The sequence below is a fragment of the Botryllus schlosseri genome, chromosome 3 (genome assembly GCF_051294905.1).
Source record: "Botryllus schlosseri isolate E-star chromosome 3, Bs_hap1, whole genome shotgun sequence".
In the NCBI taxonomy this organism is placed as follows: Eukaryota; Metazoa; Chordata; class Ascidiacea; order Stolidobranchia; family Styelidae; genus Botryllus; species Botryllus schlosseri.
In genome coordinates this window covers 9,538,768-9,562,794 of record NC_137238.1, presented here as the reverse complement: position 1 = coordinate 9,562,794, position 24,027 = coordinate 9,538,768, and the positions used below count along the sequence as shown (strand labels likewise).

The window sequence follows — 24,027 nt, the reverse complement described above, 5'->3', positions numbered from 1 at the left end:
GCATTTATTCATAATAGTCAACCGATACGTCGTTACCAATCCTACGTTTCTATGCCTACGGCGTTTTTACAAATGAGCCAACAGAAATACTATGAGCAAAGGGCAATAAAGGCATCTCAAAAGAGAAAGACAGTCAAAAGATCAAAATGGGAGACTGTTAGGTATTGAGCCGATGTGGATATTAGGTTGAGAGATCGTGACTGGTCGTCTCGAAATCATCATATCATTTCATGATATTGAGTTTTGTGATACGATTGTTGATATACAATGTTGTTTCCATTTTTGTTACTACACTACTTGATAACAAACTGGTTTAAGCTGCAGTACGCAACCATGGTTTCGAGCATTTTGCGGTGCAATATTTCATTTCCAAGGGCTTCATACGAAACCTTCATGTATAAGGCAACGTCTAGTAATTTGTGGGACAGCATTGCGCTAAAAGGACGTTTCTTGCGGACGAGTGTATCAAGCTTACAATGTCCAATCGATTAGTAAAATCGCGGTGGCGGCAGTGCTTATCATACCGCTGGACTTTCTGCGCCACGTCTGTAAGAGGTAATATAGTGAATTTGTATCATACAATTATATATACAGCTCTTAGCCTTAGTCACTTAGTATGCAGAATTAACCTACACAGAAAATTAACGTCATCGATACCTAATGCACTAGCATTAGCGTCGTTTAAAAATAACTTTTTGCGAATTTCTAGTATTCACTGATTAATGTTTTCAAGTTGCCCAAAAACCGCTGCCCAGCAAATTTGGCTAAATTCCAACCAGTAGAAACCGAGTCGTACACTATTGTCATTTCGTCCGTTTTTTGGAAATAATAGTATTTAGGGTAGAAAATTTCCTCGATAGTTCATGACCCAACATCTTTTCCCAGGCACTCCTGCAGCGAGAGTGATGCTTTGACCGTGAGGCCGACTATACTGAATTCGGTTCTGCTGTGGTAGTTTGTATATCGAGATTTTTAACTACTAACACACTGTATAATCTGTTGTAGCTACAGTAGTGATATTTGGACTGATGGAAATGTAGCCTACCAATTCCTCCAATTCACTACAGCCATATTTGTGCACTATACGCATTGCAGTTGAAATTGAATATGTCGATATTTTGATAGTGATAGCTGGGCAATGGGCATGGACTTTATAGCTCTAACTTAATCTGGAAATCTAATTTGGACACCTTTTCTCATTTAGGGGTTTTTCGCCGCTATCATTTACTGCTTTTGCAACTCAGAGGTAAGGACATTTCTATGCAATATGCCAAATTCGATACTTCTATACTTATTCCCTCAGATGTAGTGTTGTGAGCTCTAACGATATATCTTTAAATGTCCATGTCGGACAGCGTGATGCTAATTGTCGAATTTGCAAATAAGCTCGTAAGTATTAAAGATAGAATCGGCATTCCAAAAAGACGGGGATTCCCACGACGTGCCACTACAACAATCATCATTCAACTACCGATCGTGCTGCAGCCAATGATGGCCAAGGCAGGAGTGTCACAAAAAATAATATGAGTCGGGTTGGTGTCTTGACGTATGCCGATACCGAACCCCTGAAACTGGCTTGACCAACCACAGGACTGAACCCTCGTTTGAAACCATGCTAAGATCCACTGCTCTGTGGGTGGATCACTTACGAACCTGAGAAAGAAAGTATAACGCGCGAAAGCAGGGTTGTAATGACTCGAGTCGCGATGTTTTGGTGACTCGTCTTGACTCGAGTCATTTTGTTTTTCAAATGCGTAAAATGACTCAACTCGACTGGAGTCAATTTTTCTATGGACTCGAGCTGTACTCAAGTCACTGTGCTGGACTCGTACCAAGTCATATGACTGGAGACAAAAACGGTCAAGACAGACATATCATTGTACCTTCGTAGAATAGTACAGTCACCACATTATTGATATTTTGTCTATCAGTCTTGATACTTGGAAAATAGGGCCAAAAACTGTTGAAACGGAGGAAAAATTACTACATTATGATAGCGAGTAATTCTATATCACTCGAGCTGAGTTGTAGAAGTGGGTTGAACCGGATTGAGCTGGAAACTGAATAGTGAACTTACTGACTTGGACTCGACTTGACTCGAGTCAGACTATAAAAGTGAGATTACTTGAGACTCGGAACCTTGTGACTTGGTTACAACCCTGTGCCATAAGTCTTCCCAGTGGCCAGGTCGGTGGTTCTCAAAGACGACACTTTTTGCTTGATCCATGTTCTAAGTTCCGGCATTTACAAATCCTGTGCACTTCCTTCCAAGGTTCAGCAGGAGCTCAAGAGAGCCTGGATGCGATTTCAGGACGATGTTGAAGTTAGTCGTAATACGGGCGGAGAAAGGATTCGGCCATCCACGACCGGACTGTCGAGTTTCATCAGGAGTGGCAGGCGGCAGCAGGTATTATTCCGGATGATTTCGTATCTCAAGCGAACGAGATGGACAGAATTTTTACTTCTAACAATAGCTGGTGCCACAACAATTCATTTTTGCTGTCAGTAATAGGGCTTGGCGAAATCAAGTAGGCCTATTTGTGTGGGTCGACTCCAAGTCCAGTATTAAACTTCGAGTCGAGTCAGGGGACTAGAAACCGGGTTGTGATGACTCGAGTCATGACTGGAACCGAGTGCGACTCGAGCTGCGATATTCCGCTGACTCGACTTGACTCGATTCATTTTCTCAAAATAAAGAAATGACTCGACTAAATTGACTCGACTTGGACTCGAGTCATTGCGCATGACTAGAGACTCAAACGGCCAAGACCGACATTTCATTGTAATTTCGAAGAATAGTAAAGTAATCACGCTATTGGGATTCCGTCTATTGGTACTGGTACTTGAAAATGCGACCATAAACTGCTCAAAGTGAGGAAAATTAGTATATTACAAATGCGAACCATTCGATATCATCAAACAGATTTATATATAGTGGATTTAACAAGACTTCAATTGAAAACTGTGCGGTCAACACAATCCCTTGTACTCGGACTCGGGTCATAATACCATGACTCGGACTGGACCCTCTGCTCGCTGACTCGGATTTTGACTTGACTCGGTGGTGAATTGAGAATAACTTGATTTTACTCGAGTCAAAACGATAAAAGTTAGATTGACTTGTGACTCGGAGCTTTGTGACTTGGTTACAACCCCGACTAGAAGTATCGAAATAGTAGGGTCACCATATTTTGAGATCCGAAAAACAGGACACTTTTCAGGAATTCTGAAAGATCCAGTACCGAAAAAGAAAACTGGTGATTTCGAAAAATTTTCGACCGATATTACTGTGTTGACTAAAAAAAGGTCAACACTTTTACGATAATGTGCGGTGTTAACTTAAAAAAGTCATTGCTCTGACTCGACTCCCGAATTACCAGTTGCGCCGCATTTTTCGTTGATTGTCTCGTCAACTCTGACGTTCGCTGCGTCGGCGTCGAGTTTTTGATCGCATTTTACAACTTTTTCTAGAAAAAGAGGACAAATTTCCATAAAAGAGGACATTTAGGCGTCCTCCGGGGACACTTTGAATTTATTGAAAATAGAAGACAAATCCTCTTAAAAAGGGGTCGTATGGTAACCCTACCGAATAGGTAAATTTTTATGCAACCGCGGAGTATACAATGTGTGATAATTTTATTTACAAAACTATTTACAATTTGCTAGCAGTGATGTGTTACTGCGATTTGAGACAATAGTGGAGGTCGGTCACTACTGTAAAATCCTTACCATGGACGTGTATGACCTTAGTTTGCGTGTTTATATGATATATTGCCTCGCGTCGAAGTTTCCAGGCTCCAGCAGAAGCCAGAAAGAATCGCGGGGACAATTTCCATTCCTGAAATAACAAGGATCGCATAATAATGGTGGACTACTCGAAATGATTGGATCTCCCTATTCGACCGCAATCATCGAAATTGACTCTAGATTCGTATTCGCGTCGTCGGTTCGCTATGCCGAATTGCTCAGCCTTCACTACCGGTTCACATTACGGTTGACGAGTCGGTGGAGGATTTCATCGACTTTCAACGTAGCCGGACTGGATCCAGATTTTAAATTTGCGTTGGCGTTCGGATTTTAGCCGGATTTTTCCGTTGACATATAAAAAATCAGCGTGGTTTTGGCCGGATTTTTGGACTCCGACTCGGAAATTCACCAGCCGGATTTTTTCGGACTCTGAATTTTCAATTTCCAGTCGGATTCGGATAGATACGGATCCCGAAAGTTGGGAATCCGAGCATCTCTACTGTACGGCTCGAATCCCCCACAATGGTCACTTGGTGGGTACGTGAGCACATTAATATAAGTCACCATTGGCGGTGTACAGCTGTCAGCTGTGCACTTGACTTGGTCGTTCAGAAGAACGAAGACTCTCCCACCATTGTCTGCGGCTTCTACCTTTGCTACGAAGAAGACTAATCTCGCAGTATATTTCAGGCAGGAGCATCCACAGATAATCACGATGGTAGAAGAGGTTCCAGCTCGCCGCAATCACCCGATGTAACGATAAACAACGACTGCCACAGCTCGAGACCTTCTACTAGCTCACTAGTCTCGTTGCTCCAGCAGGTGTGATTAACCACAACCTGATATTCAAATTAGTTATTGACGTTGCTCAAGTACGAGTAGAAGTAATACATTAAAATTCTAATCTATTACTAAATCTACCTTTTGGCATGCGAATAATACCGGAGTAAAAGTGAAAAGCAAAAGAGCCAGTAAGCAGTTTGATTAAGAAAATTTCCTGGTTTGGACTAGGTTTCGGGGAGTTTTACGCCATCGGCAGCTTTAAAATAGCCAGTTGCATAACGACTGACACAGACTCAATAAGAATGCCACAAGCTTAGTAAAGTTTTCGGCTAACACCCTGATACTGATGCTTCCGTCCTCCTTTTAGATCAGGGGTTCTCAACCTGGGAGGCGCGCCCCCCTTTGGGGCGTGAAACATCTGAAGGGGGGCGCGAAGAAGCAGTCACCTGAAAAAAATTTTCGCGCTTCGTGCGATTTACCTCCAATACCCTCGTGTTTCTCTCTATAGACCCAATTTCATATTTTCTATTCTCTCATCAACATTCATAACCGATCATACCACCAAACAATATGTTGGGGTTGCTAGCATCCCAGTTGGATTTTGTGATATGGCGATAAGGGGGCGCGAAATTTTTCATTATCCAAAAGGGGGGCGTGTCTAAAAAAAGGTTGAGAACCACTGTTTTGGATGATTTGTTCTCTGTTTTCAAGAAATCTAAAACGTACTCCGACGGCAGCCGAATGTCTTCCGTTTATCGAGACTCGTTCTCGTTTATAGCTTTGAGAGTCAGTCGATCAGTGACAACTAAAAATGCCATAGTAGAAGTGAAATCAGGATATCTACGGCAAGGTTGACTGAAAAAAGGCCAACTCCAAACAATTACGTCGGGACGGGTCGTTTGGTGATCGAGTCGGAAAATGACCTCTATTTTTGTAGTCAACCCATAAATATTAGAAGTAAAATTTTCGAATTTCCAGTATGAAAGCTACTTCATGAGCTGAGACTTGTAAAAAGTGGCCTTATTTTCCGATCCAAGAATATGGTTACCCTGAATAATTCATCTCAGTGTAAATATTGCCTTCAGTATCGCACCAAGTTACCCTGGCACTATTTGAGATTTGGTAAACTAGAACGGACTTTCAACAATTTTTTTACTGAAATTTATAAAAGAACCCGACGAAACAGTGACTGTATCGCGGTAACTTAATACTGTCATACTAACACTGTGGCCCTACATCGCCCAGACATTGCGTCATTGATTTGCTACCCGGTCCTAATCGTCTTTTTTTTATTCCCTTTTTGCCAGACTGTCTAGAGCAGGGGTGGGCAAACTTTTTAGCTCGCGGGCCGCATTCAACATCTTAATCCATCCGCTGGTCGCACTTCATAAAATTGGGATTATAAATCGTAACGCAATATTGGTATTTGATTATATGTAGTGAGGATATGGAAATAATATATATGTTTATTTAAAACAAATCAAACATGGATTTGTTGATAACGTACACGCCTCAGAGACACTGGCGAGATTTCATTAGCTGGTCAACTTCAATAACCAATTTTCGAAACTCGGGATGAAAGTCTGTTGTTCAGATTCTTCGAACAGGATTGAGATTTGAATCTGTGAGCAATGATCCGTTTATAGATTTGCTAATTCTACTTCTAGTTCAACTCCAAGACACACAATGCGGACAGCGTCTTGCCCATGTTAGCTTCAAATACGCTCCCAGTAATATATAAATGCTTCTGCATATACAGAAAACGAATCTACCTAGCACACGCGCGAATCGGTTTTTAATAGTACCATATCAAAACCAATAAACTTGCCGGAGTGGCCAATGTAAAATTACACTCGTGATCCGAAAGTCATTCCTGTTTTGACTTTCTTTGATGCTTAGCAGTTGAAACCATTAAAAATGTGTGAGCCTTGAGGTCGGGCTATCGCGTCAGCAATGAGATCAAATCATATACTATAGTAAGAATATAAATGGTCGTGGTGAAATATAATAAGGATAAGTTTAATCAAGTGCCGGAAGTAATTAGATTTTTATCACGCATTTTCTCATTATTTTTAATACGCTTCTTTAGACTTTCGCGGGCCGCACAGAACGGTGTTGCGGGCCGCATGCGTAGTTCGCCCACCTCTGGTCCACATACAAGTGTACCTGTTCCATGCAGGTGTGATCGGACTAGTTTAGCTCCAAGGTCGTATCGATCAGTCCTATCTGAAACCGAATACTGTACAATGGGCATGCATAATTTCTTTGTTTGTTATGTGTTTCTGATGGATAAAAATATAGACTCACTCTCTCTCTCTCTCTCTCTCTCTCTCTCTCTCTCTTCATCTAATATAAATATGCGAAAATTGCATATATTGCAATTTCGAAAGTACCTCCCTTTCGATTATAAACTAATCCTATTCAATGTTTGAATCATCTCGAGTTCTTCAAACTCACTAACCTTTCGGACTTTCTATTTTACACTTCTACTTGAATTAGTTTTGGCGCGCCGTAGAAATCTTGACTTTTACTGGAGTATTGAAACGCCGAATACTTTGACTACCTCATTATATCGTTGCCTTCTGACAAAACCTGATTGAGCATTCAGAAAAGATTTCGGTAGGCCTACCTATTTACTGACCCTGTGTGCTTTATAGAATGAAAAACAAAACTCCTCGACGGCGGACAGAGAAGCTGATCAACTTTTAGCAAACTCCCCAAAGTCGGAAATCGTCTTAGAAACGTCGCTACCTCAAAGTGCGCCACCTCAAGGACAAGACTACGAAGAGATGGCTTCGGAAAAAAATACTTGAGGAAGAATGCTGAGATGCCAATACCGACAGATGTGCTGATAGCGATACGGGTGGCAGTGAGTTGTCATCAGCGGCCGAGTCGGACGAGCAGAAATTTATTTTCTGGCAGTGAGTTGTCATCAGCGGCCGAGTCGGACGAGCAGAAATTTATTTTCTGGACGACGTCCGTCGATACTGAGATATCAGTTAGGACAAGATCCAGCAATGTCCTCCGGGAGGATGTCAGTAGGCAGGACATTCCCGGATGAGATTTTATCGGAATATTCTCTTTATCCTTGTATGTTTCATCACGTATTTCAGGGCTAATTAGTTAATGGTAGAAAAGTACCTACTCTAGGTATTTTTTCTGCGTTTTTGGTGTCATAATGAGCGAGACTAAATACTCGATTTGGGATCGACTCAACCTGGCACTCGAACTTGCCCAGCACTACTCTTTATCCGCTTTCAAGTTGTGATTCCTACTCTGTTACGCTCTCCACAAAATTTGAATTGGTGACCCTGACTTCGAGTCAGTTTTAAAGAAGTAGTGACTCCGAACCCTACTCACGACTCTCGGATTAATGGAATTGCGACTACAACTTTCACGCAAAACGCGGACTCAAACATCGGCTCCCATCACTAACTCCACTTGAAAATTATTACTATGAAATCGGCGGTCGCGAAAATTCTGCAACGATTCCGAGTCCTAATTAAGGCTTCGCATAGTGATTCTAATGCTCTAACCCAGTGCTTTTCAACCTTTTTGAGCTCTATTCGCACTTTTTTTGTAAAATAAATTTCATTCGCACAAACAAACCAAAAATTGTTACACAAAAGAAGATGAAGATACTTAACAACATTTTGTTCAGATGTACAAAAAATTGGCTACTACGTAGCTTCAGCTATCGAGTGATTCATTCGAAAGGAAACCTTTTTCGCTCGTTTTAATTTCAACTATTTCACGATTCCTTCTCGGAGCACCCCAAATCTACCCAACACAGCTTTACAAGACATGTCGACGCTCGGGATTTCAAATTAGAGTGAATTAAATTCCTCTGCGTGTCGCAGTTGTTGTACTACTGTCTACTCAGACTGAAAGAATGGGAATATTCCGAGCCAACAACGGAGCATATCCATATCGAAAGGTCATTTTATGGCCACGGTTTTGTCACCGCTTATGTTTTTGGCATCGCATTTTATCAGCGATTTGTGGGCCAGAACTTTACGTCTTCATGTGTCCCGACGCAGAAGGGGTTGACCTCAAAATGAATGAGAGAGGCCTGAACTTGCTCGTTGCACAGCCCTACACTAGTTCTTTCCAATGGTCTACTGCCATGTTTTCCAGAAAAAACATTCGGACAAATCTTTTCATGAATTTTCATGATCAAGCAGTATTTCTAAGTGTCTCGGTTATTGGCTTTAGTATACCCAACGCATTGACCCTGGATATGTAAAAACTATCACCGGATTATTTGGAATAAATTCAACAAATAATACATACATATTAACAGATAGCTCAGGCTCCGTGTCGACCCAAAATTATACCATTTGCGGTTCATACTTTATTAACCCTTGAAGGGAACAAATTGCGTTACAGTAACTTGCAAATGTGAGTCTGTATAATGATGTTATTTACTGCTCATATGCTCGTGCCTCGCACTAATCAAACAGTTATTACGAATATGATGATTGTTTAACGAAAAAAGGCAGAAAGTCCATTTGACATCATTCTTTCAGCCTGTCGCAGGCTCAGGCGGACTGATATACTGACTGTAATATTATTGTATGCCCAATTATAGTGCGAAAATATTAATTAACTACGACTTGTAATAGCTACGATTAGCGGTGCGTCGTAAGTTAAACAAGTTTTTACAATTGTGTCGCAACAACAAAAGTAACACTGCCCTTGAATTTCCTATTAGGTTTATTTGAGTATTCCACGTCAGAAATATTAACAATTAGTCACGATTTTCATTCGCCCCATCCGCACCACCTTCGTCATTCGCACTGCAATGTTTTTCATTCGCACCAGTGCGAACCGTCACACAGGTTGAAAAGCACTGCTCTAACCTGAATGGAGCATCGATGATTTTGAGTACCGAAGTTATACGCTCCTTAATATTGCATGGACGTAAATTGTCGTTGCAAGAAACCCTGACACGAGGCAGCACATCATTTATTACATGCAGCTAAGGCCTTCCACGTTCATGTCAACAATTGTACCGCAGTGACCTGCCTGATTCTTTGCCTCATGTCGAAATGACATAGTTAGGGTATCATATTTTTTAATTCTGAAAGAAGGACACTTTTCAAAAAATTTCAGACTTGCAATACCGGAGATGAATTCTCAAAAATCGGTGAATTTTTCCCGCTTCGTGATTGGTTGACTAAAAAAAAGGTCAACTTTCCGCTCAGAGCTCAAAATACCGTTTTTCTCTCCACATTGATAGGCGGTTGACTAAAAATAAAAGGGTTAACTTTTCGCTCAGACCTCAAATCACCGTTTTTCAGCCCGAAATAACCGCCGGAGCGTCACTTCTGTGCTAATTTACGGCATATCACTCGCAATTTCCTCTGAATCTGACCTAAATTTTCAAAAAAGAGGACAAAATCTCAAAAGAGGACAAAAGGGCGTCCTCCGAGGACACTTTCAAAAAAGTCAAAAAAGAGGACAAATCCTCTTAAAAGAGAACGTATGGTAACCCTACATAACGTGCCTGCATTGTATATATTGCATTCTCGGTAATGTCCATTATCGGTGGTGTCCATTCTCGGTAATGTCCATTCTCGGTATTGTCCATTCTTGGTAATGTCCATTCTCGGTATTGTCCTTCTCCTTAATAGCATTCTCGGTAATAGCATTCTCGGTATTGACCGGACACCATATTTAACCACAATTCTCAATAAAGAGGACAAAATCTCAAAAAGAGGACATTTGGGTGTCCTCCGAAGACACCTTAAGACGACAAACCCTCTTAAAAGAGGATGTATGGTAACCCTAATATTACTGTCAGCAAATTTTAAATCTGATATTTAAATAAAAGTAACTGGAATTGTCTACCTCATGGTCGCATAAAAGATTTAGTATTTGGACACGTCGAGTCCTCGGCTGTGACGAAGTCATAATGAGTAGGGCTGGGCACAATGATTCGAGTACTCGAATCTGAATCGAGTAATAATTTTAATGATTCGAGTCGAGTAGTAAAATACGATTTTTTCAAGTACTGAAAATATAGGCTCCTCACCACTGAAAGTTATTTATCGACGAGAATTATAGTTTCGGTACTATTTTCCACTGCGCAAGCATTTAAACCGTATTTGACCGTATCGCAGCATACGAAACATATAGTACAAAGCTACTAACGTTACTGGAAATAACACATTTCCAAAGTCCTGACCATCCCACAACATTATCACAAAGTGCATTGAAATCGGTAAGGTCGAAAAAATACCGAAGTATTTCCAATGTGATGGATAACAGCCATTATATTCTTTCGGGTCGCATGAAAGGTACACATTTGAACATTGACATCTACCATTCTGTTATGACGTCATAATGTGTAATACTCGAAGACTCGACTCGAAGCATAATACGTGATTCAGAATCGAATCACTCAGGTACTCGATTTAGCCCAGCCCTAATAATGAGTGGTACTCGGAAACTCGACTCGACTCGGAGTCGGAGTCCGAAGCCTAATACTCAGTTCGGGATCACATCACTCATGTGTTCGCTTTCACCAAGTCCTACTCGCAACTCCATAGCCGACTCCCCAGCAGAATTCTGTAAGTCCAAGTTCAAAACAGCGAAGTAAACAAACAAGCATTTAGTCATGGTCATAAGCCAGAAACTTAGATTCCTGAGTTGACCCAGATCCAACACTCGGGCAAAATTTTTATTCCGGATTCAATCATATTTCAGAAGAAAAAAAATCGATTTCCTGTCCTGTCCTGCTAAAATCGTTGTATTATAAAGTACCGCTACCAGAATGTGTATCGTGTTGTGAAAATCAGTAGAAACGCGATGGATCTGCAAGCTTACATTCCAGTGAATACTCTGCACCGCGTAAAGTACTGTCAAGCCATCTGGATTTATCATTCTCATATGAAAGATGCTTATAAACAAGACACGGCGGGGCGCCTATATTCTCCGCAATTTACAGTGTTAGGTCCGTATTATGATAAATCCACTTCTGGGCATCCTTTCCGATTCTTGCATATACGCCCGGTCTCGAGCCTTGCCTTCCTTGTATACATTTTTCTCCCTTTGATACCAAGCCGCCAAGGTACCACCTGTTCCTCTTTGTGCTAGATAAAAAAAAGGATGATGTCAGTTTTGTGACACTCAGAAACAATGCTGTCGACATGTTCTATATTGCTGGATTTTTCAACATTTTTGAAAAATTGTGCCAATCCTTTAAGACCACGAATTGTGAAAGAAAGGATGCGGGTATTTATTTTAGTCTGTACCATCAAGGTTCATGGAAGATTGGGGTCCGGAAGAAAGGCAGTGCTACAGAGTCAGTACTATTAATTTATTTTGTGCGCTATCCCGAAGTGCTTCCACTTATTGCCATACCTCCACAGAGCAAAAGGGCCACCGGAATCTCCCTTGCACGCGTCCCCGTGATTGCCACCGCCGGCGCAGAACATATAGCTTGTGATTTCCCCCTTTTCGTAGCTTTTTACGCATTCACTTGTTCGTTTGATGGGAACAATGACCTGAATATTAGGAATTACATTTGCCCATCGTGAAAAATTACGTAAGCTCTGATAGGTTGCATAGATTGCATTTCAAACTATGGTATCTCTTTGTACCGTAATTATATACTTCGTTCATTTACTGTTGAACTTCTGTAACGTGGTTGGTTGCGCGACACCTCTAATATAGCCAAGTGACATTGCGTCCGCTCTACTTACTTTTACAGTCCCACACCAAGAATTTTAAATGAGAACTTTACCATAGGCGCAGACGCGGTGGCGGACTCTATCGAGAGTTGAGCAGTTTGTTAGCTAGTCAATCGCTACTGTATGTACAGAAAATCACGATACCGAAGAACTGCAAATGGTATCTTCGATTTCGGTCTGAAACAAGCGACCTATACATAATCCAGTGATTTAGAGGTGATCACACCCCTAGTGGATATGACCTGTTCAATCAACACTGTAAAAAATAAACATGGATTTTATCATGGAAATGACATGACTTCCTCTTTCTCATGTTAATTCCATGAAAACACCGACATGGTTTTAAAATCTCATGTTGACATGATGAAAACTTCCATGTTGAGACATGATAAGGCATCCATGTCTATCGTTATCCAGTAAGAGTATCAGGTTGAGCTTCAGCGATATCATCATAATTATCATCATCATCGTCACTGAGAGAGAGGGAGAGAGAGAGAGAGAGGGAGAGAGAGAGGAGGGAGAGAGAGAGGGAGGGGAAGAAAGAAGGGAAAGGGAGCATAGAGAAAGGAGAGGGGAGTGGAGGAGAGAGAGAGAGAGAGAGAGAGAGTGGAAGAGAGAGATATATATCAGTCTTATTCTCGTTTGCACCATTGAGATGCTTTGATGATTGAGATGCGATAACCATGCTATCCCTGAACGATGAACGTTGAGCCTGATAGCCGCGGATACCAGTCTTTTATCTGACATGGCCGCGAATTGACCATATGACCTACCGATTAAGAAGCAGAAGCAGGACGCTTTACCATTCCACTATAACGCTATTACAGCCGAGTGACAAGTAAACATCGTTACATCCTCACAGGATATATTGCAATACACAAACATCGTGATTCGAAAATAGGAACATCATCGCACGCAAACACAGCCGTTCGGTAACGGAGCCATAATGACTCCGGATTATCTGGTTACAAGACCAGTCATGCGTACGGTGTAGCGTTCAATTCAAAAGGATTGGAAAAAAGAGGAAGTTGGTCATTTCATGGGTTGTCATCATCATCATTCATCATTGGTTTATTAGCAATTTTATCAGTTCAATACATCACAAGAATGCGATACAATGAAAAGACAGGAAGATGTCGAAGCGACAAGGAGTAGTCTATGGAATCTGACACCCACCTTGGCCTAGGCGATGTAAAGAGGAGGCATGCACACTGAATGAAAGTAAAGAAGATAGTATAGAAGAAGAATGCGACAAGAAATAGGGCGGCATGTCATGGGAAGCGAGATCGATAGGTCAGTCGTGGTCCGGTAATCTAGAGGATGGACTGTATTTATTAAGTAGTACCCAGCAAACACAAAACCGTAAGAGGATCATCCGGGATCATCTCGATTAGGTTCCGATTTTCTATGTCTCGGGGGTATGTCTAAATCACGTAGAAAGGATGGTCCTCTAGTTATATGCATTTGAATTAATTCCCACGCAGTGCTGTTCCATCTCATGCGGTAGGCTTCCGTTATATCCCGTAGGTATATTAATCAGGCCAATTTTCTATTGCTCATGGTTATGTATAAAATACGTAGAAAAGATGGTCTTCGGTTTACATTCCATGAAGAAGCGAATTCCTATCCGGTGTTGTTCAATGTCATGCGATGGATTCGCAAATCCAATATAAAACGTCAATATGCAGTTTTTTTTTATTGCGTGAGGATGTCACCGTTTTACACTGTACATTCGTGGGGTTGGTCTGTCGATCAATTTTTTTTCTGATTTATATTCGCTATTTCAAAACTCTTGTATGCACATTGCGCATGCACAATGAGCATGGATTGTAAACGCTAGTGTTGTTACGTCATACTGATACAGTTTGGTGGGAGATGATTCGCGGACCGCTAGCTTCTGATTTGTTGTTGAATTACTAAAAAGTTCGGGTGCTGGAAAGGAATTGTGATCGCCAGTGTTGTTACGTCACGCTGATACAGCTCGGTGAGAGATGATTCGCGGACTGCTGGCTTCTGATTGGTTGTTGAATTACTAAAAAGTTCGGGTGCTGGAAAGGAATTGTGATCGCTAGTGTTGTTACGTCATACTGATACAGCTCGGTGAGAGATGATTCGCAGACTACTGGCTTCTGATTGGTTGTTGAATTACTAAAAAGTTCGGGTGCTGGAGAAAAATTGTGGCGCGGGCGCTCTTCAACAGATTCTGCATTTCTCTATGGTAAATGCCGTAAAGATAGGCTTTGTGACTGAGAGAGGTAGCGGGCAAAAGCTATGTATGTACAGCAGCATGTAGCTTAGGGGGTATTTCGAATTACCTGTAGTATATGACGTCTAGAGCTGCTTGACTCCTTCACACCAGAGTTGTACCGTAGAACTAGAAAACTTTCAGCTTTTCCAGATTATAATCCAATACAATAGAATTAGAACTACATAGTTTCTTCCAAATTTGAATAGAATAAGATCACGGTACTGACATTTCGCTATAGTTTGGTGAAATTAGACAGCTAGAATTATGCAGTTGTTCATTCCGCTTCATACATATGCATCAGAGATGAGCGGATTTGAAATTTCTATGTCCTAATCCAATCCAAATCCGAAGCTTCAAATCCAAATCCAAAACCTAATCCATAACTTTTTCATATTCAAGTCCATGTCCAATCCTAATCCGATTCAAACTGGAAATTCAGAAAAAAACTAATTTATGCAATGGAATGATTTGAAAATTTTCTTTCACAACCAACGATTCACTTGATTCAAGATAACCTAGTAACCATAAGTACATTAATAACTGATCTGAATAAAGTTTGTCGCCATTCGCCACACGACATTTCAATCTCTCAGAAAATACGTCAATCCAATCCAAATCCTAATCCGTTCTGAAAAAAATGTCTAATCCAAATCCAATCCAAATCCGACAAAATTTCACAAATCCTGTTTTTTCAAAACCTAATCCTAATCCGTGCTCATCTCTGATATGCATGCATTTATCATTATCAGAATATTATTTATGCTGGAATTTTCTATAGGTGAAAGTCACATAGATATATCTGTAGAACATATCTGTAGGTTACCTTTCTTGATACTGGTATCCTGATTTTTTATCAAGTTTTATCATATTTTCATCTTGGCGGTGATTGCACCTCTATATTCTTAAGTGAGCAAATTTTGAAATTTGAGTGCAATTCTACCCCTAATCCAGTGACAAGATTATGATTTATGAAATGAGTACCATTACAAGATTATCGCACGATTGAGAATAATGGTCATTATTTTTTCACCTACAGCATAGAGTGCAGTGATATAGTATAAAGTGTGAAAACCTCTGTCATTTATTATTTTAATCCATGTCGGAAAAACGACAAAAGCGTAGAGATTATCAGAGGGAATGGCTAAAGGCTAAACGGTTAGCCGGGACAGACCCGGTGCAGTTAAGATCTGACTATAGTTCCGGGGACAGCATTAACGAAGATGCTTTTGCTCCAGAATGTACTGAAGGTTGTTCGAATGAAAGCTTTATAGTACCTATGAGGGAGTCCGACGAATCACTTCCTCAATCATCCACGGATGACGAAGCTGATGACATGTCAGACGACGAAGATCAAGGACTACTTTTCAGAAACAGACTGGCGGTTTGGACATCTGAATGTAACATTACTCAAAAATCTACTGATCGACTGCTTCGTCTGATGAGGGATTTCAAAGGAAATAATGATGCTCTCAAGGACTTGCCAAAAACCGCAAGAACATTGCAATCAAGTCTCAGAAGTGTGGATCTTGATTACAAATCGTCAATGCAGTATTACAATCTCGGTTTACATAAAGAACTGAAGAAGGTAATAAATAGCTTTCCAGCAAGTGCAACAGATTCAACAGATACTTTAAAATTGGCACTAAATATAGATGGGATCCCATTGTTCAAAAGCTCGAAAGTCACACTTTGGCCCATTCTCTGCTGTGTAATAAATTGTATGGTGCTTGGTTCGTCGTTTACAATGTTCATATGCTCCTTCATCTGGCAAAGGATGCAAATGCCTTCAACGGCCTAGAAACCTGTTCCGCTTTTAAATTTGAGAACTACTTGGGAGAGTTAAAAAAGCTTGTTAGGTCTGGCAAAAGTCCCTTAACTCAAATCGTTAAGCGCTATAGCGAAATGAAATTCAAAGACAACAGTGACATTTTTCCTAGTCAAGATTCATTATCCAAGCGGAGGCCTGATAATGCATACATACTAAAAGACGGCTCATGTGCAGAAGTTAAAGAAATTTTGGGCAAAAATCATGAGCAACGGTTGTTGTGCCGTATTTTTCCATCACCGAGTCCACTTTTCTTGGCACCATGCTCCTCTAAACTGATCGGCGGTGTAATTGTTGAAACAAAACGCAGCAAGCTTGTTCATGTTAGCCCTGAAAATTTGGCTAGCAGGGCCATATTGATAGAATATGGTCACAATAAGATTATTTTTTTAGCTATTTTACATGAACTTTCCAGCAGTTTGAGTTGATATGAACGGTTTAACACTTGTTTTTCTGCTTTCAAGTAGGAGCTAAATTCATGTGCCTCAATGTTTACGGCGTGCGTCATAGGCTGTAGATGTGACATAGGCTTTGAAGATAATTGTTTGTTTGTGGTGTTCATTGTGGTTTGACTTCTGGTCATTTTACCTCAGGTCGCTACTTATGATTCCGTACCTGTCGACTTATAGCGCGGCTCACTCCTCGCCATAAATATCTTGTAAAATGATACCGTATTTTGGCTTTTCGTGCGGAAAATTATGTTTTTGTGACTGCTTTTGTATTTCCTAATAATATTTTAATGAACACATGTTTCATAGGTGTATAGGAAAAAGCACATGCAATGACTCAAACTTCCTATGCCATTGCTGAATTCACAAAAAGCCGCTCATGTGCAATTATCCATACCACCTGGAAAGTGGTAATTGATGTATGTTCAGTCATTGTGTTCTGATGACATGTGAAGTTAAACTAACATGATGTATTGTGAATTCAGGAAAAGCTGCACTGCTATTTTCCGCGAAAGAACGCAACGGAGCGCGCTAGGAAAGGGGTGCCTCCCAAGCTGGACAACACTTGGCCATTGTATATCATCAAGATATTAGGAGACGAAACAGGTTTGGTCAGAGAAATGTTTCATGTAATTTCAAGACTCAAAACTTGTAAAATATCTTCAGAGGACTGGCAAGTTGCACTGCAAAGATTATCGAGATCAGAATATACTAGTAACGTGGAATCGGCTTCCTCAGAAACTGAAAACGTGAGAGAAAGACCGCCGCCAAAAAAATTCTCTGAATTGTCAGAGGAATCATCCTACGGTATGCACAAACATTGATTAACTGCTAGTTATTTTAACCAGTTTTGAAATAATTGATTAGTAACTTTTATTTTGTTTCCAATGGGAGCTTCCTATCTGTTGGTTCGTAAAATAGCCATTCACAACATTCTAACGGAAATTAAAAAAATAACTCTTGCAATAGATGAGGAAAGCTCGACACTGCGTACTCAATCCACTAAAGAGTCACCAAACACGAATCCGAAGACGTCTTCTGGTGACGATCATACCACTGTGATTGCTCAGATTGGTGAGTGTATATTGTGAGTGTGATAACACTAAACCACAGGTCTCAAACTCAAATGTGCTCGCGGGCCAATTTCCTAGTTTTTTTATGACGCCGCGGGCCGCAGCATCAATAATAGGGATATTCAATGTATAATTTCCAATTACCGTAGGCCATATTTGACGGGACCTTGCAGACAGGCTTTCCACAAACATCGTTGAAATGTAATTTACTATTGCATTATTCACGCTTGTTACAGGAAAATAATCACATTTTCAAACATTTGAAAAATATTGTTTTTGTACCAGTCACGGTTCACGAAAGCCCGATTCTTATTCATTTGGCGGAGACAGTATGGCATCTGCTACGATCAGTATGTATTTCTGAGATACTCAGTTGATTTCAACCGGGTCAAGCAGATATCATTGATCTTGGATTTCAGTTGATACCATGCAACAAATGAAGGCGACATTGGAGACACTAGAGCCTATCGTGATGGAGATTAGGCAGAGCTTGAGAGGGAAAAGTGATAAAAAGAGAACGGAACTGATCCTAGAAGATGTAATACCAGAGCCACTCGCCACAAAACACGATTTAAAGAAATTCGATGACAGACTGCATGAAAACACAGCCTTTGCAAGAGATGTGGTATGTTGAATGTGTTTTATTATTTTTAGAAATTCAGTTAGTCAAAGTTGTCGATCGTAATACTTGGATCATTTTTAGCACAGTGGTTCCCAACCTTTTTCGACCCATCGCCCCCTTTTCAAGCTCAACACCGATCGTCACCCCCAAATTTTGTGTACCGAATAATGGGCATACAAACTGTAATCACCGGCCGGTTGACTAAAAAAAAGGTCAACTTTTCGGCTCGATGTCGAATTTGACACTTTTGCAACTAAATTTCCATGGGTTGACTAAAAAAAAGGTCAGCCGTTTTGACGCGTAATTGCCCACCTATCGCCCCCTTCGCTATTTTCGCCCCCTGTCGCATCCTTTGTCCATTTTCGCCACCCTAGACCGCCAATTCGCCCACGTTGGGAACCACTGTTTTAGCATCTATCGCAAAGATGCTAAGATACAACTGTTCTCTGAACGCGGAAGGTCATGAACGGTCGACTAATTCTGTTCCTATATTGACACTTCAGCTATTTGCACTCAGTACCGTAGGCGGCGACAGTATTGGACAGTCGGCAAGAACCATGATGAAGAAAGTCGCCTGTGCTGGTGTCTGGAGTCAATATAGCAGAGTTGGAAAGAACGGGAAAGACGCTTTTATCAACCTCAATTTAAACAAGATCATATATAGTAAGGGACATTCATGATAATGCTGCCGTGGAAAAATTTGGATTTGAATAAAATAGTATTTACGGTGACCGATTCTTTGTTTATTTATTATAGTTGTGCTCACCGTAAATACTATTTTATTAAAATCCAAATTTTTCGACGGCAATAACTCCGCTTCCACTGGTTAGAATTGAACCAAATTTGGTGAGCATCGTTTCTATAGACAGCCTAACACTTTCATGCGGTGAACAGAAAATTTTCAAATTTTTTATTATTTATTTTTATATAATAAATAGAAACTTACTTTTCCTGTAGCAAAGCGGTTACTGGCTGGAATTGAACTGGCTTCCGCGAATGGATCCACCAGATTCCTTGTCATGGTTTATATAGAATGTGTTTTATATGTCGTATAGCAATTTGGTTAACAAGACGTTCTGGTGTTTTACGATAGGATCTTCCTCGGTAAGATGTCATAGGCGGTTTACCAAACCGTAAATCATTTTTGAAGAGCCCTAATAGGCATTCTGGTAGTTTGCCTTTGTCGTAAGCCAAAAGAGTTGATGTTATAATTTAACATTTTTGATGTCAACGCTTCCAAAAATCATTTTAGGAGCTTGCAAAAGGATTCACGTTGGGGCAAATGAAAAAGATTACATTCATGTTATCGGGGAAGCACTGCGGCACTTCCCAAGTCAGAAAGGGGGATGCCGATGGAAGGTAGGATTTTTATGTATGTACGCCGTACGGTGTACGCTGAAGCACTATTATAGGGGTCCGTCTATTTTGTGCATGTCGGCTATATCGACTATGTCGCAGCTATGTAGCGGCTATATCGGCTATGTCGACTATGTAACAGATATGTCGGAGCTATTTGGACTTTGTTGCAGCTATAAGTCGACTGTGTGACAGATGTCGCAGACATATGTCGAGTATGTCGGCTATGTCGACGATGTAATTGTGAGACCATTGTCTCGGTATTCGATTCCAAATAGGGATTCATGGCCCCAAGAAATCATGGAATGGATAATTATTGATGAAAGGAACCCAAATATCTGTACGCAAAACCAGCAAATCATTGGGAATTGAGATTGTTTGCTAGAGCAGTGGTTCTCAACCGCCGGTCCGACAGACATTTTGTAATTTAAAACTTCAATTGCAAAATACAATAAGTTGAAGGCTTTTTAATTGACGAAACAAGCAACATATCACCTTTAATACTGAATGTGTATAATACTGAACTATATGTATTTCTCGATTTAATTGCGCGTATAACCGCCCCGGAACAAAATACGCATGAATTTACAGAATTGAAATCTGAAGAATCTTCCTGCATTCTCAATTATGAGAGCATCGCTTAAGGCCTTTGAAATACTTCAATCTAGGGACACGTAAAGAGCGGCTGCATTATCAGCATTGCGGCGTTGACCGTTTCCTCGCCAGGACACACCAAGACATAGAGCGTTTTGGCCAATACGCGACTTCACGAGAAGTGCGCTGGCAAAAAGATCACATCACTGGCGGTATGTTGGCCGGAAACTTCGATATTGATGTGTTCAGGCACCGGAATAGTCGTCACCGACTAGTCCTAATCCAAGCCGCACGCGGTACAAATGCGACCCGCGGAGGAAAACAATACTTTCAGTGTTAAAATGAGAATTTAAAAATGATTTTCCTTCAGTTTTGTCGGGTACGTGTGAGCGACTCCAATAATATTTGAGTAGCCACAATCATTACCTGGGGACACGAAATAACAACATCAAATTAATTACTGTAATATTGACAAAATTTACTCGTAGAAAACTTCGCGATTCACGCGAAAACAAAATAACTGTAATCTGATTTTCATACCGCTGGTTGGTGCTTACTAAGCCGATAGAAAAAAATCATTAAGTCTCGCGTATGCCGTTAGCAAATTCGGCTCGGTAAGCGGGGTCGGAGGAATTCTTTCCCCAGAAATTAAGTTGATCGCCCTATGACGACCAAGACCACCGTTTTTGGGTGTTCTGTGTTAATTTGGTAAGGGACCGTGAGTCATACAAAAGATTGCCAAGGGACCGTTTCGTGATGTTTTCGAAAAAGTTTGAGAACCACTGAGTTAACAGAACAAACAAAGTCGCTGAGCGCGGCCGAGCAACTTATAGATTGTTGTCTGCTCTTCGCGCGACGCAGAATTTCACGCAGCATTACTCGACTACCGGAACTTCACTTCGATATCGATAGAAATCGTTCCAAAACAACGATATATTGCTATAGTCTTGGACGGAGAAGGAGATTGACACGTCCATAATTGCATAATTACTTTTTCTGCACTATTACATTTTTTGTAGTCAGCACGCCAAACGGAACATTTTCGAATCGGAATTAGGTGTCTTGAGGTCGCGACCATATAAAGGTTAAAACCCCTGATGTAGTCGGTTAATCCATGGCCTTAGACACACTACTGCAGATTTCCATGAATGCCGTCATGAACACAAATAAAACCCTCAAAATATCACTCTCTAGCAGCAATCTTGCAAAACATGGTTGCATGCTTTTATCGTAGTTGCATTTCGGGTTTATTCAATTTTTAAATGTCCACCAGTCCGCAGACTATTTTTTGAAATTTTACCGGTCCGCGAGTTCAAAAAGGTTGAGAACCACTGTGCTAGAGTGTCTTTATAGTCTTGGTACATCAAGTCAGAAATTTTGGCACTCGGAGTTTTCCAATCGGTGACAAAACAATGGATAAAGGTATAATTAGAAGACCAAAACACTTTTACCATGAAGGAATGATATTGTAAAACATACACACATTACCTGAATATGCCTTGCTTTTGTTGGTATTGTTATGTGTGCCACCCGCAAAACCCTGCTAGTTTTACAGGTTTTGTGGGCTTTACAGTGTCGCATTTAGTTTCGGTATTTTTTTATCGTTGAGTACCCGCCTCTCGATAAAAATATAAATAGACGTAAATAGTACGCATGATGTACAGAATTGTATATCTATTTGTGTGATGTCTGTTTTTTTTGCGCTTAGTGCCGCAAGAGATACACGGTGTGCCTACATGGCAATGACGTGGGGCTTTCGATCCATCCTGTTGGGTGCCCATTGCCCACGGATCAGTGAAAGTATCAATATTATTGACCATTATCTTAAAAAAATGTGCTTTGCGCGGAAGTAGAGGAGCACTGATCTTCCATAACGGTATGTCTGTGGGTAAAAAGATCACCGTTGAAGTTGTGTTAATCACCCAGTTACGAGCCTAAGACCACAGTTTTTTCACTCTATTTTTTTCTTCATATCTTCACATTTCCCCATCAACCATTTTTCTGCCCTCTCCTCAAAAAATTGCTATGCCCTGGATTTGAATTAATGCGACAGCTAATCGATATTTCTGTCTTTACAGGAGGTTGCTAAAAAAAGAAAAAGAAATAACACCTTATCGTCAGACGACGATCAAGACGAAGAAGTGATGTGTTTTTAAGGGTCCGTGGACATATGAGCATGCGACATTACAGCATGCGAGACTTCGGCATGCGGCACATGAGCATGTGGGTTAAATTACGGGTTAGGGGTAGGTTAGGGTTGGATTTAGGGTTGGGTTAGGGTTAGGTTAGGTTAGGCTATGTTTCGGGTTAGGGTACGTTTTTGGGTTATACAGTCGCATGCTGAAGTGACGCATGCTGATGTGTTCCATTCTGAACTGTCGTTTTCCATTGTGTCGCATGCTCATATGTCGGGCAACCGTTTTTAAGCTGACATGAAAATTTATTGTTTTGGAAGTTTTTTCGTATTATATTCAATAAGAGCCATATAAAGCTGTGATTTATGTGTTCCCGAGATCAGTTATGCCGCTAGTGCTGACAGTCCTGCGCAGCAGAGATGAGCGGATTTGAAATTTCTATATCCTAATCCAAATCCGAACCTCCAAATCCTAATCCATAACTTTTTCATATTCAAGTCCATGTCCAATCCTAATCCGATTCCAACTGGAAATTCAGAAAAAAAATTATTTTATGCAATGGAGGGATTCGAAAATTTTCTTTCACAACCAACGATTCACTTGATTCAAGATAACCTAGTAACCATAAGTACATTAATAACTGATCCGAATAAAGTTTGTCGCCATTCGCCACACGACATTTCAATCTCCCAGAAAATAGATAAATCCAAATCCTAATCCGTTCAGAAAAAAATGTCAAATCCAATCCGAATCCGCCAAAATTTCACAAATCCTGTTTTTTCAAAACCTAATCCTAATCCATGCTCATCTCTGCTGCGGAGCAAAGAATTACGTTGGAACGAGGGATTATGTACCGTTGTGCAGTCGACAAGGCAGGGTATTTTTACATGCTCGCCACGCCGTAATAAACCGGCACTTGCAGAGTGTTTAAAGTACGTTGAAAAGATCTATTTAATACGGTCTTGCAGAGCGTTACAAGTACGTTGAAAAGATCTATTTAATACGGTCTTGCAGAGCGTTAGAAGTACGTTGAAACGAGTCGACAAGGCAGGGTCTTTTTACATTCCCGACACGCCCTAATAAAAACGGCCTTTCTACATTCCTGGCCTGTACTAGTGTTTGCTGGGTAATTCCTTGTATTTCGACTTGAATGTGGACACTGGACATGCTCGTCGACTGTCGGATGGCCGGCGGGATACTGTTCCACACATCAGGTCCGGCATATTTGATGGAGCGATGATCTTTTCGGTCGATCATATGATATTTGGACGACGTGGACGCGCGTGTGTTGTACTTGTGCGCTTTTGATTCAGAGGTAAAGAAGTCATTGAAATATTCGGGGCAACGACCGCAGTGAAACTTATACATAAACTTGGCGATTTCTAGTTTCCGCATATCTTCTATGTTTAGGACGCCGAATCTCTTCAGCAGCGACTTATTGGATGGGCAGCCAGGCCCCTTTGGTTGTCTTTGTCAAAGTTGCAAAGTTTATGGCTTG

At 40.8% G+C, this 24,027-nt stretch overlaps 4 protein-coding genes across 8 annotated transcripts in view; 3 read left to right on the top strand and 1 right to left on the bottom strand.

Moving 5' to 3' along the window:
- Window positions 1-8,145, top strand: part of LOC145434832 (parathyroid hormone 2 receptor-like) — a 30,798-nt gene extending 22,653 nt beyond the window's left edge. Inside the window, exons 12-15 of the mRNA XM_080312062.1 lie at window positions 1,205-1,246; window positions 2,273-2,407; window positions 4,438-4,569; window positions 7,188-8,145. Of these exons, the coding sequence (XP_080168188.1) occupies window positions 1,205-1,246; window positions 2,273-2,407; window positions 4,438-4,569; window positions 7,188-7,343 (465 nt within the window). The 3' untranslated portion in view covers window positions 7,344-8,145. The remainder of the gene's footprint in view (window positions 1-1,204; window positions 1,247-2,272; window positions 2,408-4,437; window positions 4,570-7,187) is intronic.
- Window positions 8,146-11,301: 3,156 nt separating this feature from the next.
- The window catches only part of LOC145434827 (uncharacterized), a 50,169-nt gene continuing 37,443 nt past the window's right edge, over window positions 11,302-24,027 (bottom strand). For both annotated transcript variants that reach the window (XM_080312053.1, XM_080312054.1), the window contains 2 exons: window positions 11,899-12,041; window positions 11,302-11,627 (listed from right to left, as the gene is read on the bottom strand). In XM_080312053.1, the coding sequence (XP_080168179.1) occupies window positions 11,477-11,627; window positions 11,899-12,041 (294 nt within the window). In that variant the 3' untranslated portion in view covers window positions 11,302-11,476. The remainder of the gene's footprint in view (window positions 11,628-11,898; window positions 12,042-24,027) is intronic.
- On the top strand, window positions 15,352-18,104 carry LOC145434848 (uncharacterized). 4 transcript variants are annotated; one of them, XM_080312084.1, is made up of 4 exons: window positions 15,352-16,209; window positions 17,285-17,355; window positions 17,416-17,556; window positions 17,719-18,104. In XM_080312084.1, exons 1-4 carry the CDS (start codon window positions 15,572-15,574, stop codon window positions 17,838-17,840), a joined length of 972 nt encoding a protein of 323 aa, XP_080168210.1. In that variant the 5' UTR covers window positions 15,352-15,571; the 3' UTR covers window positions 17,841-18,104. The 4 variants fall into 4 exon arrangements, with proteins under 4 accessions (XP_080168210.1, XP_080168209.1, XP_080168212.1 ...); XM_080312086.1 differs by lacking the exon at window positions 15,352-16,209 and adding an exon at window positions 17,007-17,168 and having other exon boundaries at window positions 17,235-17,355; XM_080312083.1 differs by having other exon boundaries at window positions 17,285-17,556.
- On the top strand, window positions 18,110-23,358 carry LOC145434859 (uncharacterized). The gene is made up of 5 exons (XM_080312104.1): window positions 18,110-18,172; window positions 18,242-18,447; window positions 18,948-19,107; window positions 19,697-19,803; window positions 22,473-23,358. The coding sequence occupies exons 1-5, from the start codon at window positions 18,154-18,156 to the stop codon at window positions 22,548-22,550; spliced, it is 570 nt and encodes a 189-aa protein (XP_080168230.1). The 5' UTR covers window positions 18,110-18,153; the 3' UTR covers window positions 22,551-23,358.

Coding starts and splice junctions, on each gene's coding strand:
- LOC145434848 (XM_080312083.1), top strand. CDS start 15,572: ATGTCGGAAAAACGACAAAAGCGTAGAGATTATCAGAGGGAATGGCTA. Junction 16,210..17,284: donor AATTGTATGGTGCTTGGTTC/GTCGTTTACAAT, acceptor GGAGCGCGCTAG/GAAAGGGGTGCCTCCCAAGC. Junction 17,557..17,718: donor GTCAGAGGAATCATCCTACG/GTATGCACAAAC, acceptor CTCTTGCAATAG/ATGAGGAAAGCTCGACACTG.
- LOC145434859 (XM_080312104.1), top strand. Junction 19,108..19,696: donor TTTAAACAAGATCATATATA/GTAAGGGACATT, acceptor AAATCATTTTAG/GAGCTTGCAAAAGGATTCAC. Junction 19,804..22,472: donor AAGGGGGATGCCGATGGAAG/GTAGGATTTTTA, acceptor CTGTCTTTACAG/GAGGTTGCTAAAAAAAGAAA.